Below are 19762 nucleotides of genomic sequence, written 5' to 3'. Positions count from 1 at the left end.
TCTCTCTAAAATATCTGGTTTAATCAAAGAGAGTATTTGTGCAGGTCTGTTGGTGGTTTGTGTCACTGTGGAGTCACGTACACAATAATACACAGCTGTGTCCTCAGGCTGCATATTTAGTCCTGTTAACTTCACCGATGAAGTTGAAGTCAATGTGTAGTGAAGGAACTTGTTCTTCAGAGCATTATTTTGGTAAATGTCTCCTCCACCATATCGATGTAAAATCCATTCCATTGGTTTTCCTTCACACTGTCTGATCCAACCTGTTGCATAGCTGTTATCAGTCAAAGAATAACCAGAGACCTGACAGGTGATGGACAAAGACTGTCCAGGCTGCACAACCATCGTGTCTGGCTGGATGAGATCAATACTGTTCACACCTGTGGAAACAGAAATCAACATTATCTCCATCAGTCATCTGACTATTCAGTGTTTCTAATGTGTTTATTAGTGTGAATCCACTGAAAGCTCCTCACAGGATCCAGCTGCCAGCAGCAGTATCAGAGCTGCAGAGAACATGTTGATGTTGAAGCTGAACTGATGTGAGCTCTTCTGTCCTCTCACTGACACACACACACTTCACTTCCTTATGAGTAACTTTTATTTGCATATTGCTTAAAAAAACCCATTAAATTTGAATCTGTTGAATGTGAAACAGTTTGCCAGACCAGGAAGATAAATTGTTTTCTTATTTAAAGAACATGTTTTTTTTTAAGTGCTTATATGGACTTAGATCTCACCATCTAAATGGTTAATTTAGCTAACTTATAGTGCTGCTATGATTTTACTCTGAAATATGTTTAAAACTCATGAAGATGGTTAATTTAGAGAAATTGAGAATTGTATCACACTAAACTTTTTAAAGCAACATTTTTACTGTAATTGATTTGATGTTGTAATTAAAGGAAAGTTGTCTTCTAATAAATGCAGGTGTTGCTGTGAGTCATGATAAACTGTCCCAACACACTGACAAATACATTTGTATTAATGAAATGTGTTTCATTATTAATTGGCCACCATTGAGTGTGTTTTCAAAGCCCTGATGCAGCATGCTTCAGGGTGTTTCAGTTTTTGACTTGGATCTCAGTTACTGTTGAATGTGGTGAATACGGAGAATTAACGTTTACTGTCCATGAGTCATTCCACCAAGAATCCCTCTTTCATGATTCAGTGTAATTTGTGTAATTTAAACATATTTTTTAAGTTGTTTATTAAGCACTGTCCCCTTCACGTGAAGGTGAGTTTATCAATTCATTATATTTTAATAGAAATAACAACATAACACCTTATGTCATTTTATGTTATGTTATGTAACAAATGTTATTCATTATGTTATAGTTTTGATTTTCTCACAAAATGTTCATAGACAAACCATTTTCAGGGGAAAGAAACCCCATTGGAAGACATTAATACAAAATAATAACACGTAACCCCTCAGTCCATGGATGTCATGAATACCCACACACTAAAAACTCCTGGGTCAAAAATAACCCAGAAAATTGAATTATTCTTTTTGAACCAACATCTGGGTTAAATACCTGACCCAAATGTTGGGTTAAAAAACAACAACATAGTAGTTAATATAACACAACTTCTGGTTCAGAAGAACAACCCCAATATCTGGGTTGAAATAACCCAGAAATTAGTTGATCCCTTTTTAACCCAGGAGTTGGGTCAAAAGTTACCTAACTTGGGTTACTATGCCAGTATGCCTTATTTCAGAAAATAAAACTTTGTTTTAAATTCTATCTGTCATGGCGTGGTGCAGGCAGAAGAAGAAGAAGAGGAGGATGAGTCCAAAGTTCCAACTCAAATGTTTTACTAATAAAGTAACTCCAAAAGGTACAGACTGACTGAACTGAAGGAACTAAACACAGATGAACATTGATTAACAGAACACAGGTGGAACAGATGATGATGATGGTAATTAACTAAACACAGGTGATACAGATGAACGAAATGACAGGAACCATGGAAACAGATGAGTGGCTGGGAAACAGAACAAAGGAAGACATGTGACTATGAGTGACTGCGAGTGACGAGTGATTACACACTTCTTACTTGCTCACTTAATAAACAGTATGAGAAATGTGCATTATCATGGTTGATTCTGTTCTAATACTGCAAATTTGAAGAATTTAAACCTTTCGAGCTCTCAACATTATCAGTACTCTATCAGTACTATTACCAGTATTTATTCATTACACTTCTGTCGCAGCTTGTAGTATAGGCTACTTTACACATTTTCAAACACCTATTTCTATTTTTCTATTTTCTATTACTATTCGGGGATCGATAAAGTATTTCTGATTCTGATTCTGTAGAAGCCACTTGTCTCTGTCCAGCCTACGGTGTGTATGTCAGTGATTTAGTTTCTGTCCTTCACTCTGCAGCAACACATATGTAGAAATGGAAGACATCAGTTTTGCATCGACTGCAAAACATTTTTGTCTTTAGAGTTTATCAGAGGTTCCTCGAACAAACAACATCTTTAAACATACAACTGAATCATCATGACACACACACACACACACACACACACACACACACACACAACATGGTGACATGTTTTTTTTTACCCATCTTAATTTGTCCACAAAGTCATTTTCATATTATATTGCAGGAACATCTGACACGCACTAAATTTCACTTCCACAATAAAACTCATCTGATGATTATTAAGTAAATTAAATCTCAAAGTTGCAGGTCCTCGTTGTAGAGAGTCTTGTTGTATTAGATGCATTCAACAGCAGCTCACTGTATCATATCGACCTGTTCTAAGTGTAGTTTATACAGTAAAGGGGTCTACTATCTAAATCATTCTCTAAATCTAAACATCACCTCAAAAATTGGCTCTTTTTCACTTCAATATCGGCATCGGCCCCCCAAAACCCATATCAGTCGGGCTCTAGTAGTAGTAGTATCATTAACCTTGTAAAGTATCACTTTACTTTTTTACTGCTACATAATGTTTATCTCTGTAACAGTGAGCTGGTGTTGAAGTCATTAGTGGTCTGAGGGCTCCTCCTCTGGTGGCTTCATGTTACAAGTGTTCAGGCACTGAGGGGTTTTTGTTCAGGTCTACTGATGATCTGTTTAGAGTCATTCTGTTACTGTTTTGTGACAAATGATCAAGTTATACTGTAATAGAAGAACTACTGACTGTTGATAAACTGATCCAATCTTTTTATGTTCAAGTAGTTACTCTAATGTAATATTGTATCTTTTATATTGGACTTTATATATTGATACTATTAGTATTTTAATACTATAAGTATTTTAAGAAAGTTATTTAGGTTATTTGGCATGTTAAGTGTCTTTGAGAATCTTGAAAAGCACTCTGTGAGTAAAATATTCTTCTGTCCTTATTCACGACATCATTCACTTCTCTGTTTATTGTGCTATAAATAGTGAAAAAGACAAAAGAAGAAAGTGAAAAAAAGTGAAAACATTTGAGACAAAGACATTTATTTTTAATTTCTTCTTTGTTGAAGAGCTTTTCAAAACGCAGTTGTGAGCTGAAATAATGCTGCCATTAATATACATGAATATTGTCAGTTAGATGATGACACATTTTGCTAAATGCCTTCACTGTATGTTAAATATTATAATATTATTAATATTATTATTCCATATATTCCTTTTACATTATTCCTATTTAACTGTTTCTGACCATATGAACTGTTCCAATTATTCCCAAATATGCAGTGTTAACCATTAACTGGTTGTGTGTGTGTGTGTGTGTGTGATGATCTTTCTCAGGGCCAGAAATCATGGTTATATTTAAAACAACAGTAATATATTCATTTAAAAATGACTCTTGTTTTCCAGTAAAGTAGAGTTTCAGACCAACTCGTAACTCCTGTAGGATTTTTTTAATAGAATTTGTTAACAGCTTAAAATTATTTTTACTTTTAAATATCAATTTTTGTTTGGCAAATATCAAATGGCAGAAAGACATGCTGAAATATCTGTCTTTCTTTTAATCATGTATGTATTTTAATCATGTATGTATGTAACTATGTATATACAGTGAGTTACATACAATATGTAAATATAAAAGTAACAATTTTCTAAAATGTAAACACATTTAAATGCAGCTGATTAGAAAACCCAAGTGTGATCACTTCACAGACTTGTTGTCTGTGGAGGTTTTTGTGCAGTCTTCAGTCATCGTGCTTAATCGAGCACAGAAGTAAACAGCTGAATCTTCTGCTGTCAGGCTCTTGACCTCGAGGTACTGAGTGCTGCTGGGCACATCTTGAGTAAAACTGAAACGGCTTTGAAAGGAGCTGGCATAGGTCGTAGAGGTTGTTTGTGTGTTTATCCACCCAACGCACTCCAAAGCTTTCCCTGGCTTCTGTCGTATCCAGTTAATACTGTTGCTTGTCATAGTATAACCAGATGTGATACATGACATCTTCACTGTCTCTCCAGATCTTTTCACCTCAGAGGGAGACTGGTCCAGCTTGATCTCACTCCAAACTCCTGCAAGCCAAGAAAATGTGATCATTATCCATCAAACAAAAAAATATATTTTACTTTGTAATCGCAGAATTAATTTTCTTTCCATGAATAGCAACTACAAATAATAAACTCCAGGCAATCATGTTTTTCATTCCCCAGTTAACTAATTCACTGCAATTCAGTGACTCAAATGGTTTGACAGTTGTTGTTGGTGTGTTTATAAAGAAGGAAGAGTTTGCTTAGACCTCCCTCTGCAGGTTTATAAAGGGATGTACTTTAACAACTGCCTGTGTTGTCAGTATGTGGAGTATTTACAGGACGACATGTAAAACAATGTGATGACTGGAAACAAGGTATTGAATGTCTACCGTAAAAAAAATACATCATTTCAAAATGTAAAAATATATAAATTAGATGCATAAGCACAGGTATCACAGTGAATAGTTTTTTCATATTACTCCTCAGGAACATTCTATGTTAAATTAAACACATTCTTCCTTCATTATCTCCTCAGACACTGATCATCTCAGCATTTATATCATTCTTTACCTCAGTGCTGCCTTTGATACTTCATTCTGACTCCTGTCTTGAATCCTCCCTCAACATCACCTTTACTGCCCTCTCCTGGCTTAAATCATATCTCAAACAACAGTTTATCAGCATCAATAACTGCATCTCCTCCACAGTTCCTTTTTCAAGGTGGGCTCTCCTGTTCATCCTCTATGCTCCTCCTCAGTAATATTATCCTTCATCATGGTCTCCCCTTCAACTGCCACATCATTCATCTTCACCTCTGCGTATAAAGTGAATCCATCATCACTGCAGGTCTTTCAACCTGATGAACTACCTTGCCAAAATTTAATCATAGATGCAAGCCAACTTTCTCTCCCGCTCCATTCTCCGTCCCATACCATACATGCAAAGCTCATCACTAAATCTCCCTGTCTGTGATTGTAAAACAACTTAGCTAATCTCTCTTCATTTTAAGGTGTTACGTCCCAAGGTCTAGGGGTGTCCTGGATGTAACATAAATGTGTGGCCTCCCACTCTTCCCATTCCCAAACAAGGCCAGCACACAACAAATACAATTTAGCAGTTTTTATTATACATCGGAGATGAGCAGTGCCCAAAACAACAACCAAAACACTAAGAAAAACCTAAATCTTTCCTAAACCCAAAACCAAAAGGTAAAGAAAAGACAAAGCTCTAAAACTAGGCTTCTAAGTCCAAAAATAGGAGAAAACGGTGCAAACAAAAGAAAGGGCTTCTCACTCCTACTCACTGCTAGTAGCTGACACAATATAGCTACGACAAAGGAAATTGCTTCATAGCAACAAAAATGGCAAAGCCAACAAAACCAGGTTGTCATAAGACAATCAGAAGGACTACGATACACTACTTACAATCTAAGTTGAATATAGTCACAACCGTTCACTATGTACAATAAACATAGACATAACACACAGTCCTCAGGCAGGTTGGGAATGGCAGAGAGAGGGGGAGAGTTCCTGTCAGTAGGGCTTAAGATGGCTGCTGTCATCCAGATGCCCAATCAGGAGGCTCCAATCAGCTCAACCAGACCAATCCAGTGTGTCCACCTGTTCTCCAGTACCTGCATACACTCACACACACACTCTAATGGGGGAGAACAGCTGAAAGTGCCAGGAGAGATAAACAAACAACAAAATATGACCCCAGGGTCATAACAAAGGGTATTTCCTCCTTCAATCAGATGCACGGATTTGCCCACTGAAATTCACATTGTGTGCAAGTTTTAGTCTACGACACCAACCTGCTTGGCCACAGACTGGCCACAACCCAAATTCCCACATCACTATAGTGACAGCCTGGTGGGCACCCCTGAGAAGGTTGCAGGACCGATGGGGGTTTGGCCTGGCTGTTAACACCTGAGCTGTCCTGACTTCCCCTTGGAACAACGGGTACAGTTGGTATTGGCGTTCCCCCTATTACTTGTGGTACACACCAAGAGGTCTTCCTCACAGATCCTGAGAAGGCATCTGCCATATCCAAGAGATAGAAGCGCATAAACGGGCATGGAAGGCCACAAGCTGTTGTGCAGATCTCTTCAACACTCATGCAGCTGAAAAGGTTCGTGGACACTGCCACACTTTGGCTGGAGTGGGCACAAATTGCTGAGGGTGAGTCTGTTCCGCCCATACAGAGGCTTAGGAGAAACATTCACAAAGCCATCTGGCCAGGCATTTCTTGGACAGGGCCTTACCAACCGCACTGTAACTGAAACAGACAAACAGCTGAGCAGTGCGTCGGACGCGGGCTGTGCGCTCTACATAGGATGTTAGAGCAAGTACCAGACACAAGAGATGCAATCTCTCCTCCCTCTGCCCAGCATTTGGTGGGGAGGTAGAAGGCATCCAGATGTATTGTCCTGGACCTGAACGAGCTCTTTATGTTCTTGGGAACAAAGGAGGGGTTCGGTTTCAAGAGGGCATCATGCAGCTGGGGTGAACCGACAGGGCACACAGCTTACACACCCTCTTTGCACAAGTGAAAGCTAGAAGCAGGGCTTTCTTGAGAGAACACCTTTTCAAAGAGGACTGCCCCAGGAGCTCATAAGGTGCATTCCTGCAGACCTCTCCACTCACTAGGTTGGTGGCAGCCCCTCGACATAAGGTCAGCTTCCCTATTCTCCAAGACTAGGAAGTGTAGGATTTTCAGAGGCAGCAGGTGCTCTGATGCCCAGGTCCATAGATTCACCACCAATGCCAATCGGGCCGCAGATCAAACTCCGCCCTGCCTGTTTATGTACAACACTTTTGTGTGGTTGTTGGTCCTGGCGAGCACATGCTTCCCCTGAACCAGGTTTTTGAAGTGTTGGAGGACCAGATAACTGTCTGTGTTCCTAGAGATATGCTCTCAGGGTGGTGGCAGTCGAGCACAATCCCCAGGTATCCCGCTCTCTGTGTTTGTGTGTTTTATGCTAAATCTACAGTATCTAGTTTATGCAGCTACTTTCCATGTGTATTGCCTGCAGGTTAGACTGCAAAATGAGCTCTCATTTCACTGTATGAGATTACAATAAATAGATATTATTTGCCATTTGCACAAATACAAGGAAGGTCAATCCATTCTTACACCCTGACTCGTCCCATATGGACGCATGGTCAAGAGCCTTCGTCATCAGTTTGTGATCCCTTTACCATCATAATTCAACACATTGGAGGTAAGCCCTGTGGCGTCGGTTTTTGACGGTAAAGGTACGTATATGATATTTTACAGAAAAGACTGACCAAGGAGGTAGTTGAGGTGGATGGAGGGCTAGAACCCGTACTTTGAACCAGGAGACCGATTTCCTTGTCCCATGTGAAACAAAAAGTCAACATTACATATTTTTATTTAAGTTAGGAAAATTGAGAACAACGGTGTGGATTTGTGCATTTTATAATTGAATAAATTTGGAGCTACTCTAAATTCCTTTCTCCTCCCCAGAGAAGAAGGGGAGGGTTCAAAGTTGCTTTCTCTAAGTGCTATCCCGACCATAAAACTGGCACCTTTTTGATTCCGAAGCCGATAACGCGGGGCCTGACTGTTAAACTGACAAAGGGACACGAACCAGCCATTGGCATTTCCCTAAACAGCCTATCAAAACTGGCCCCCCCACACATGTTTCCAGGGCAACTGACCTTATTCTTTGTTTTATTACCACATCAAAAGGAAAACCCCTGTCTCACTTAAGTGTGACATGGTCCAGACACTGAACTTTCAATGTAAAAAGACTGCAGTCTCCAAAGACTCAAAGCATTTATATTTGAATTAATTAAATCTTTAGTTACCTGATTACATTTGCCTCTATTTGAGTAGTTATGTTAACTGTTGTTGCTATCTGTTGTTGATATTAGTGCTGAAAAGAAGTTACTTGTGCAGTGTTTTTATTTTCAGCAAGACACTCCTTCATCTAATGTAATCAATGCTTGTTCATAATACTTTCCTACAAAATTCCTTTAGAAATGATGACAAAGGAATGTTTTACTATACTCTTAATCGCCAGCTTGAATTTAATGATGAATCAACAATATTCCCAGTTCCTAAGGAGAGACGATCTTTGATTTAATCCAAGCTTTCCTCATGTAACCTGAGCTCCCCCAAGCGGACGAAATAAGTATTACATGCCCTCATCGGAAATGCCGTTAAATGTATAAATATCCTGACCAATAATGTGACAATTGTTTCCTGTTACCAAATGCCTAGTACAACCGTTTCACCATTGAGGTTCGATTGTGGAAAATGTTTGATTATAAGACTTGCAAATAGATTTCTTTCCTTTAAACATTAAGTTTAGAAAGGCAGTCCCTCGGGAAACCTGAGACGCCCCCTGGGGAACCACGCCCCAGGCAACAAAAGAGCGACATGCGACCTCTCGCGCGCTTCTCTTCGCTGTTGGCTCTCTTCCGCTCTGCTCTGCCCTCTGGACGCTTCGGCACGCGCGTGGCGTGCCTCGCCAGGCAACGCCCAGACTCGGCCAGCGAGACCGGCCTTTTGTTGAAGCTACACACCTGAAGTGCCGCGACATCGATCTGCCTTCAGTTTGTTTTATTTTCTTTATTTCTTTTGTTTGTTAAAGTTATCAGTCCGTTAAGTTACACTGGACTAATTCAGGAACGACCAAGTTCCATTTTAAGCCTTTTTCGTCGAAGCCAACTTCACCGAGGTCAAACCAAGCCACGTGGTCTCGCCAGCTACAACGAAGGAAACCTGAAAACGGCCGAAGGAGGCGTTTCAGACACGGAGAACCCCGGAGAATCCCTAGCAAAAAGCCAGGATCGGGCAGCTAGCGTGGGACCCGTGCAACAGGCCAAAAGCAGGCTGTCAACAAGCAGTAAGACTTAACACACGTTCTGTGATCAGATGTCCATTTTAACTCCTAAATTATAGCATTAGTTTACTTTCATTAGCTCTTCTATGCCGTATGAGTCAAATGCTTCCCACAATCGAACCTCCAGGCTCATTGTTCAGCAAATGTTGATGTTCCCTGTATCCAACCATCTTTTTATCACCTTAGTTAGAGAATAAATTCACTGTAATATAATCAAGAGCTGTGTGTGTTGCCTATTTCTAGTTCCTGCCAAGAGAATTGACCCTTTAGATATGAGACTGACTGACTGATTTAAGATAATTGAGCGATTATTAACTAACTGATCACTAGTAATAATTGTATAATTATTCAAAACTACCTAGAGGTCCGGAGACTCTAGGATTATAACAACTCCGTTGGTGCCCTTAACGAGGAAAAATTTAGATTTTATGAATCTTCAATTATGAATTCATAATTGGGTATCAATTCTCATAAATTTATTAAAATGCATAACTAAAATTTTTAGGTCTGCTACACAACCTACGTGTTAACTGAGGTACATACCAAACCATGATCTTTTGCTAACCTTAACCAAGTAGTTTTGTTGCTTAAACCCAACCAAGTACTTTTTGTGCCTAAACCCACTGCAACGTTCCACGACTTTCACGTTTGAAAATGGTGATGTTTGATGCTGGTTTGGCTGGTGTTGCACGGCGGCCGGGGTGTGTGCTGGGCATGGGGGATGTCGGCTGGCGCCGGCGGCCTTAGTTTTTTTCCGGCGGTTGGGGGGACGGCGGACTTTTATTGGCGGGTGCACGGTGACATGTGCGGCGCGTTTGCTGCCGGGCTGGGACTTGCTGCTGGTGTTTCTCTCCGCTGGCTTTCGCTGTGGTGTTGTTCCATTTGCTCTCTCTCGTTTGCCTGACCTCGCACGTGGGATTTGCGGGGGGCTGCTGGGCATTGGGTGTCGCCGTGCTCGCGCAGTGTGCGCGTTGGGCTCGTCACTTGTGCATTGGTGTTGATGATTGCGTGGCATTTCGGCATTTTGGTTGTTCCCTGCGCGGCGGTGGGGTGCTGGGGGAGCACTGGTCTATGTTGTGTGCGCGCCGCGGTCGGTCCGGGCGCTGCTCTTCCGCGGGTTACGCTTTTTGCGTTCCGTCGGCATTACATTGTCAACTGGCATTTGGGTCGGGGTCTTCTGCGTTTGCATCGCGGTGCATCTGGGAGTCTTTGTTATTTTTTTTGGTTGATTTATTCTTTTTCTTTCTCCCACCCCTATTGGCTACTGGGGTTCTTGCCTTCCTGTTGCTGGGGTAGGTGTGGCACAGTCGTGGCGTCCCACTCTCACTAACAACTACATTCTTTAACAGGCTTATGCGCACACACATGTACACACACATGTACACACAGATATACAGACACATTCACCCACATGCACACAGACACACACAGTCTCACACATAGACACAAACAAATTTAGGTTGTCCCTGGTAGAATTATTCCTGATGCTTTTCTTTCAGTTACTTATTTAAATTAATTGTTATTATTCCAGCTGTCGTGGCCGTGCTGTGTTGCTTATTTAGTGTGCTGGACTGTTTCTTCTTTTCATTTTTCTCTTAGTTGTCTTAATATGTCAGCTGTTCATTGCTGCTGTTTGGCTGGTTGTCTTTTACTATTATTATTATTTTTATTGTTTGTTTTTGTTTGTGTTTGTTTGTTGTGTTTTTCTCCTCCCCAAGCCCCCCTATTGCAGGTTTTGTTGCTTTCTGCAATTGGTGTTTCCCTCTGCTTTTCCCTGTTGTCCCCACCTTCCACCCCCCTTTCCCCCTTCTCTTACAGGTCTTGTCCTTTCTCTGTGCTGTCTGTTTGTGCCCCCCTATCCCTGTGTCTGCCCCCCTGTCCGGCCCGGTGACAAATCAAGACATAATTAAATAAATAATAAAACAGACAAAGGAGTATATCAATACTCTCTTGTTAAAGTAAAACCTGTCTGGCACAATATGGTATCCGGGTCATTATACTCTATACCAGGCTGCTGGGGAGGACAGGTTTAAAAAAAAAAGAAAAAAAAGAAAAAAAAAAGAAAATGGTGATGTTTCGAAACGCGTTTTATTTTTTTAAGTCTAACCGGACATTGCATATTTATTGTTGCTGACTTGACCGCGGAGCATTAAACGTCAATAAATGACGCAAAAGGGCCTTGACCAAGCGTCAATATGTGACGAGTCGGGAGTGAGAATGTGTTGGACAGGTAGGCTACATCAAAAACACAAGCAAAGAAAGGCAATTAAAAGAAAATACATCCTATATACAAAAAGAACACACATAAATACACACTTTAAGCTACACCTATTAATAAATACATAATATAGTTAAACAGTAGTTAAATACTAAATACCAGTCTGCAGGGTGTGACAGAATTTCCTTCCTGCCTTAATTACTTTGCATTCATTCTGACAGTGGCTGGGAAAAACTGTTGTGGAAACATGCCTTATGAGTGTTGATGCTCTCTGGCCTGTGATGTCTGAAGTTGTATCCTTAACAGAGTTGTTCAGGTGGTTGGTTTTGATATTTGAAAGCAGAATCTAGGCAAACTAAAGAAATGTTTAGTTTAGGGATGGCCATCTTTGAGGAATGGGTTTTATGAGTAATTATGTTACTGAAAAAACTTCATGCAAATTTAGTAACAAATTTGAACATTTATACACTTAAAACCATGTTTTCAAGTAATCCTTTTTTCAGGAAATGTTCCTTTAAAACAATATTGAAATATCACTGGTTAAAAAGATGTCAGATGTCTCAGCACTCAGTTAGACAATTAGCAAAACCCTTGAACTACATACGTGCTGTTTACTGTGCAGCTTCTCTGATGAGTCATTTTAATGAAGCTCTGTTATTTGATTAAGATATGCCTATTTGGTAATATGATTTCTACATTTATATCGCTGCTTATAAATATTTTACCAAACAAACATCATCAGAGCGTTCATTCACATTCTTGGACTACTTGAAATACAGACAATAATCATGTGAGATAATTGCGGTAAAGATGAGTACTGTAGGATTTTGTACAGCTGCTCAACCAACTCCAGTCACTGTGGCTGTCGAGCACAATAATAAACAGCAGAATCTTCAGTCTTCAGACTGTTCATCTGCAGATACACCTGCTTTCTTCCGTTGTCTCTGGAGACGGTAAACCTGCCTTGAACTGATTGAGAGTAAAGTATGCTGCTACTGGCACTACTGATATAAACGATCCACTCCAGTCCTTTTCCAGGAGCCTTTCTGACCCAATGCATGGTGTTGCCACTAATGTCTAACTCAGAGGCTGTACAAGTTATTCTGTGAGACTCTCCAGGCTTCTTAATCACAGGATCCGATTGTGTCAGAGTCTGACCATCAACACCTGTCAAGACAAAGAAGAAATGTATGTCAAGCCTTACGCTGGTAGCACAAATGAAAATCCATTATGTCAAATTGAGATTGATGAAAATCTTCACCTGCCCAGCAGACAGTTAAAAGCAGCAGTCCTGTCCTATAGTCCATCATGTTAAACTGTGTGTCCACTGTTCTCTGTCATCCTCTCTGCAGTCAGATAAGTAGAGGTGGAAGACATCTGAGTTTTGCATTGACTCCTCCTCACAGGGAGAAACTGGATTTACATTTTAAAAAGAAAAGCGTCCATAAATCAAATCATTTTCAGGGCATCAGTCGAAGATTTTGGAGATACAGTGTTGATACCTAAAAACTAAATCTGTCAGAAAAGGAGGAGTGCAGCACTCTGAGAGAGACAGTGGGTTAAAAACAGACAGATACATAAACAAAGTAGATGAGTCAGTGAATACCCCAGTAGGAATAAAAATCTGACACACACGTTTCACCTTTGACATAATTAGAATAATTATATTATTAATTAGTAGTAATGACAGTCAGACAAGAGAAGAATGTTTTTGGAAATTGTCTCCACTGTATATTTAATATTATGATATTTGTTGTTAATATGTTATATTTCTTTGACTTTTTTTCCCCCTTTAATATTGCTAAATATGTCTGTGTCTCTTTTTAACAGTGAACTGGTGTTGAAGTCATTAGTGGTCTGAGGGCTCCTCCTCTGGTGGCTTCATGTTACAAGTGTTCAGGCACTGAGGGGTTTTTGTTCAGGTCTCCTGATGGTTTGTGTCATTGTGGCTCTCTGGCACAGTAATACACAGCAGTGTCTTCAGGCTGCACATTCTGTCCGTTTAGAGTCATTCTGTTGCTGGAAGAGTCTAAGTCGATACTGAACTTGTTCTTTAGGGAATCTTTGTAGGATGTTGTCCATCCAACATGTGCACTTCCAATCCACTCCAGTCCTTTCCCTGCAGGCTGTCTGATCCAAGCTGTACGATAGCCACTAACAGAATAAGAGACCTGACAGGTGATGGTCAGACGTTGACCTGGCTGCACAGTCACAGAGGCTGGCTGTGTCAACTGTTGACACTTCACACCTGTTAAAAAAAGAAAATGTTTTGTAACAAATGATCAAGTTATACTGCAAAAGAAGAACTGCTGACTTTGACAAATCCAGAGAGACTCACATCCAGCTGCCAACAGCAGCAGCAGAGCTACAGAAAACATGGTTTATGTTGAAAGTGACGTGCTGTGAACTCCACTGACAGCCTGATGGGAAGTTTTTATAGCTGAGTAACAAGGAAGGTTACTGAGTTTGCATAGAATCAAACATATGAAGCATCAATGTTGGTCTAACTGGAGCCAATAGAAGAGGCTGTTGACAGTATATACAAATATATAGATTTAGAGTGGATTAAAATTTAAAAAAGTAAATAAATAAAATTAAATCTACAGTTATTTACACACTGTATATACATGTATACACCTGAAGTGAATTGTTTGAATTTGCGTCTGGGGGAATGTAAAGAGCAGAGACGAGATAGCTTTGATAATATGGTCAACATGTTAACAAAAAGATGACACGAGGGAACATTGTCTATCAAGTTTTATGTTTGAGCACCAAGCATTATTGATGTAAACACAGAGTCTGTGTCCTTTCCTCTTGCTGAGTCTTGTGTTCTGGCAGCGAAGAATATTGTTATTGCTTCAATTACTTTCTTTATTTTCTGCAAACAGAAGAAACAGTGACAGCAGTCATGATCATGTAAATAGCAAAAGAAGAAGGCTTAAAGAAAGAAAAGTAAGAAATGAAACTGAAGTCTGCTGTTTGCAGGTTTGCATAAAATACTTTTAATGGTTTCAGTGTTTGCAGATGACAAAGAGGAGCCACTAGATAAAAACAGCTTCTCAGGAACTGAGAATATAAAATGTTAGATAAAAACTAAAGCTGTAAGTTCTTGTTATTATCACCACATTGTACCTTTATCTGTGTCTGATTGTGTCAAAAATAAAAACAGTCTTAATCAAATATCATGCTGTGTGGTTTATAATTTTGTTTGGGTTGTTATAAGATATGAAAAATCTTCCTATATAAAATATTTATATTCATACACAATATATTCAAGTAAATACATTTTATTGATAATAGTAATTAATCAAGTTAAATGCTGCCATATTTAAATATTCAAAATGTGCTGAATCAATTTCATACATGTCTTTTGTTTAGAGTAGAAAAGTATCAACTGTATGATTTTGTACAGCTGCTCAACCAACTCCAGTCACTGTGAGTCTCGAGCACAATAATAAACAGCAGAATCTTCAGTCTTCAGACTGTTCATCTGCAGATACACCTGCTGTCTGCTGTTGTCCTGGAGATGGTAAACCGGCCTTGAACTGACTGAGAGTAGTATTTGCCGCTGCCACTACCACTATCAATCCTGGCAACCCACTCCAGTCCTTTTCCAGGAGCCTGTCTGACCCAGCCCATGCTGTAGCTGCTGAATGTGAATCCAGAGGCTGTACAGGTCAATCTGTGGGATTCTCCAGGCCTTTTAACCTCTGGTTCAGATTCTGTCAGAGTCTGACCATCAACACCTGTTAAGAAACAAGAACATAGTCACTTGCTGTAAGATGGCACCTTTTGGAAGACAGATTTAACTCAAGATCAGTGAAGATCTTCACCTGCCCAGCAGACAGTTAAAAGCAGCAGTCCTGTCCTATAGTCCATCATGTTAAACTGTGTGTCCACTGTTCTCTGTCATCCTCTCTGCAGTCAGATAAGTAGAGGTGGAAGACATCTGAGTTTTGCATTGACTCCTCCTCACAGGGAGGAGAGAGCTGGATTGAACTTGGTCATCACCTGTTGAGAGAGTTGTGACTTGAGTCAAATTAATTTGAGTCATACATCTAAATTTTAAATTTGTCTAGAATTCAAATTGCATAAAATTTGATTTTATGATAATATTGTGCTTAATTATTCACAAGAAAAATCCCATACAGCACAATAAATCATTTTGGAGTCACATTTAAATTGTTGCTTGTCATAGTTTCTTCGCAAAAGTACCTATTATCATGACAAAAATCTAAACTTTTAAAAGAAAAAACTTATGTTTTAGGTAATGTTTTAGGAGCTGTTTACATATCTAAAACTATAAAATTATTTTTATACTACATAAACTTAAACCAATATTTAAAATGATATTAATATTAATAGCTTTATTTGTTTCACTATTGACCATCACCATAAAGTTGGCTAAAGACAACAGATTTAGTTACTAATGTAGTTATGATTCAGATAATTGTCAGTTTTATCTTCTTTAAATGATGGTTTTTGTTATTGTGGCTCTCTGGCACAGTAATACACAGCAGTGTTTTCAGGCTGCACATTCTGTCCGTTTAGAGTCACTCTGTTGCTGGAAGAGTCTAAGTCTTTGTAACGTGTGGTGTATCCAGCGCAGCAACAGCAGAACATGGTTGGTGCTGAAGGTGATCTGATGGGAGCTTCTCTTCTTCTGCTGCAACTGACAGCATGATATCAAGTCTATAGCAGACTGTGAGGAAGTTCACTTTGCATAGAGAAGGGCACTGACTGGCTATAAGAGAAGGATGAACTGCTGTATCACATGTAGACAAACATACTATGACCATTTATTTCTAAACAAAACCGACAAACAGGTAAATTTTTACAGTGTCTACAGCAAAAGACTCACACCCTCGAAGTGTTCCAGTGAGCGGTAGAGGAGGTCATGTGCTCATGGCTGTTGGTGGCCATCAAACTGTTTAAGTCATCGCCTCTTTGTTGCAGTATGGACATTGATCAAGACACAAGACCCCTATTTGCTCCAGAGGCATGCGACCGATATGCAATTCTAAGTTGCTTTGGATAAAAGTAATGTAATAAGTAGGGGTGTGACGAGATCTCATACACGAGATCTTGCAAGATTAAATTATGACGATATTTCTCATCAGGTAAAAAGCTGTCTCGTGAGACTCACTCAAATGACATTTTCAAATGCTGTCAAGCCACACATTAATTTTCTTACGCAGTGAAAATAGACATAGACTTAATTACTTTGGGTTTCACATGCAGTCCCCAGTTTGGGTTCAGGAGGCAGACACCATCTCCACAATTAAAAGTAGGCTTAAGACTTTCCTCTTTGATAAAGCTTATAGTTAGGGCTGGCTCAGGTGAGTCCTGAACCATCCCTTAGTTATGCTGCTATAGGCCTAGACTCCTCTCTCCTCTACTTTCTCTCCCTCTGTATGCAACCTCATCCCATTATTGCATGTTACTAACACAACTTCTCCCCTTTCTGGTAGTCTTGTGCTTTCTCGTCCCTCTCCTCTCTCCTCCTATCACTTCCTGCAGGTTTTCTGGCTCTGGAGCTGTGGAGTCTGGATCTGTGGCTGCGGGTCACCTGCTGCCCCCGTGTTCCTGCTCGACACCCTCTGCTGCAACGACTATTGTTACTAGTCCTATTGTTATTATTGTTATTATAATCATTAACATTACGATTGTTACCGTTAACACTACTATAAATATCTGTACCATTTTTCATTTAGTCTATAGCAACATCACTTTTACTGTCTGTACCTCTGTGTGTATATTGTGTAGGCTGCCCTACCCCCCCCATCCCTCCCCTCTCTCTCTCTCTCTCCTTCACCCCCAACTGGTCGAGGCAGATAGCCGCCCACCCTGAGCCATGGTTCTGCTCGAGGTTTCTGCCTCTTAAAAGGAAGTTTTTCCTTGCCTCTGTCGCCTAGTGCTTGCTCTTGGTGGGAACTGTTGGGCTTCTGTAAATAGCATCATAGAGTATGGTCTAGACCTGCTCTTTTATGAAAAGCGCTGTGAGATAACTGTTGTTGTGATTTGGCGCTATATAAATAAAATTGAATTCAATTGAATTGAAAATTGAATTGTTTTATTTAGGTTTTAGATGTTGAAAAAAAACCTGCCACTGGAATTTTGTGTTTCTCTTTACATAAATAGAAAGAAATCACCATAAACTGGTGCAAAAAGAATTTATGAATCATCAGAATTTAGGAAATAAAGTGTTTAATACTTAAATTTTCCATATAATTCAGGACTAAAGACTCATCACACCCCTAGTAGTAAGTGGACTGCTGAGGTCTTGCTGGTTTTACAAACTGGGCTTTATAATTACATTACATACAGATTAACTTCTGCACAGTGCAAATACCTGTAACATGCTGGCAATTAGTCATATGAGAGACTGGACAAAGAACAATTTTGTGTGGATTTTGTTTTTATAGGAAAATAGTTTTCATAAAAAAATGTTCTGTTCAATCTACAAATCACGTGGAAGCTTTTTATATAAATATTAACAAAATGTACATTTCTGTATCACATGTATGATATCAAGTGATGTCCTTATTAAGACACATGGATACAGTTTCACCGCACTAATGCTAAGCTAAGCTACAGCAAACATGGTTAACAAGGAAGGTCACTGAGTTTGCATAGAATCAAACACATGAAGCATCAATGTTGGTCTAACTGGAGCCAATAGAAGAGCGCATATCTTGTTGACGTATGTGTGTTGCAGAGTATTTGTGCAGGTCTGTTGGTGGTTTTTGTCACTGTGGGCTCACGTACACAGTAATACACAGCTGTGTCTTCAGGCTGCAGATTACTTCCTTTTATAGTCACTGTTCCAGCAGAAGTGTCTCTGCTGTAGCTGAACTTGTTCTTCAGAGCATCATTTTGAGTTAGGCTACCTCCTCCCCACTGATGAAAAATCCATTCCATTGGTTTTCCTTGACACTGTCTGATCCAACATGTTGCATAGCTGTTATCAGTCAAAGAATAACCAGAGACCTGACAGGTGATGGTCAAAGACTGTCCAGGCTGCACAACCATCGCGTCTGGCTGGATGAGATCAATACTGTTCACACCTGTGGAAACAGAAATCAACATTATCTCCATCATTCATCTGACTATTCAGTGTTTCTAATGTGTTTATTAGTGTGAATCCACTGAAAGCTCCTCACAGGATCCAGCTGCCAGCAGCAGTATCAGAGCTGCAGAGAACATGTTGATGTTGAAGCTGAACTGATGTGAGCTCTTCTGTCCTCTCACTGACACACACACACTTCACTTCCTTATGAGTAACTTTTATTTGCATATTGCTGAAAAAAACCCCATTAAATTTGAATCTGTTGAATGTGAAACAGTGGCCAGACCAGGAAGATAAATTGTTTTCTTATTTAAAGAACATGTTTTTTTTAAGTGCTTATATGGACTTAGATCTCACCATCTAAATGGTTAATTTAGCTAACTTATAGTGCTGCTATGATTTTTAATATGTTTAAAACTCATGAAGATGGTTAATTTAGAGAAATTGAGAATTGTATCACACTAAACTTTTTAAAGCAACATTTTTACTGTAGTTGAATTGATGTTGTAATTAAAGGAAAGTTGTCTTCTAATAAATGCAGGTGTTGCTGTGAGTCATGATAAACTGTCCCAACACACTGACAAATACATTTGTATTAATGAAATGTGTTTCATTATTAATTGGCCACCATTGAGTGTGTTTTCAAAGCCCTGATGCAGCATGCTTCAGGGTGTTTCAGTTTTTGACTTGGATCTCAGTTACTGTTGAATGTGGTGAATACGGAGAATTAACGTTTACTGTCCATGAGTCATTCCACCAAGAATCCCTCTTTCATGATTCAGTGTAATTTGTGTAATTTAAACATATTTTTTAAGTTGTTTATTAAGCACTGTCCCCTTCACGTGAAGGTGAGTTTATCAATTCATTATATTTTAATAGAAATAACAACATAACACCTTATGTCATGTTATGTTATGTAACAAATGTTATTCATTATGTTATAGTTTTGATTTTCTCACAAAATGTTCATAGACAAACCATTTTCAGGGGAAAGAAACCCCATTGGAAGACATTAATACAAAATAATAACACGTAACCCCTCAGTCCATGGATGTCATGAATACCCACACACCAAAAACTCCTGGGTCAAAAATAACCCAGAAAATTGAATTATTCTTTTTCAAACCAACATCTGGGTTAAATACCTGACCCAAAT

The 19762-nt window shown here is 39.4% G+C and overlaps 1 pseudogene and 2 gene segments (V, D, J or C); all 3 read right to left on the bottom strand.

The window, feature by feature from the left end:
- Nucleotides 1–13462: 13462 nt before the first annotated feature.
- Nucleotides 13463–13986, bottom strand: LOC119887696. The segment is given in 2 exon segments: nt 13463–13785; nt 13876–13986. Coding segments are annotated over 2 exon segments (348 nt in total).
- A 657-nt stretch (nt 13987–14643) lies between these two features.
- LOC119887718 lies at nt 14644–15419 on the bottom strand (annotated as a pseudogene).
- A 2546-nt stretch (nt 15420–17965) lies between these two features.
- Nucleotides 17966–18793, bottom strand: LOC119887420. The segment is given in 2 exon segments: nt 17966–18604; nt 18701–18793. Coding segments are annotated over 2 exon segments (456 nt in total).
- Between the last annotated feature and the right edge of the window lie 969 nt (nt 18794–19762).

Source organism: Micropterus salmoides, unplaced genomic scaffold, assembly GCF_014851395.1.
Source record: "Micropterus salmoides isolate LMB-PRFRI ecotype aquatic unplaced genomic scaffold, ASM1485139v1 Ms_hic_scaffold_10, whole genome shotgun sequence".
Lineage (NCBI taxonomy): Eukaryota > Metazoa > Chordata > Actinopteri > Centrarchiformes > Centrarchidae > Micropterus > Micropterus salmoides.
This window is presented reverse-complemented; position numbering and strand designations above follow the sequence as displayed.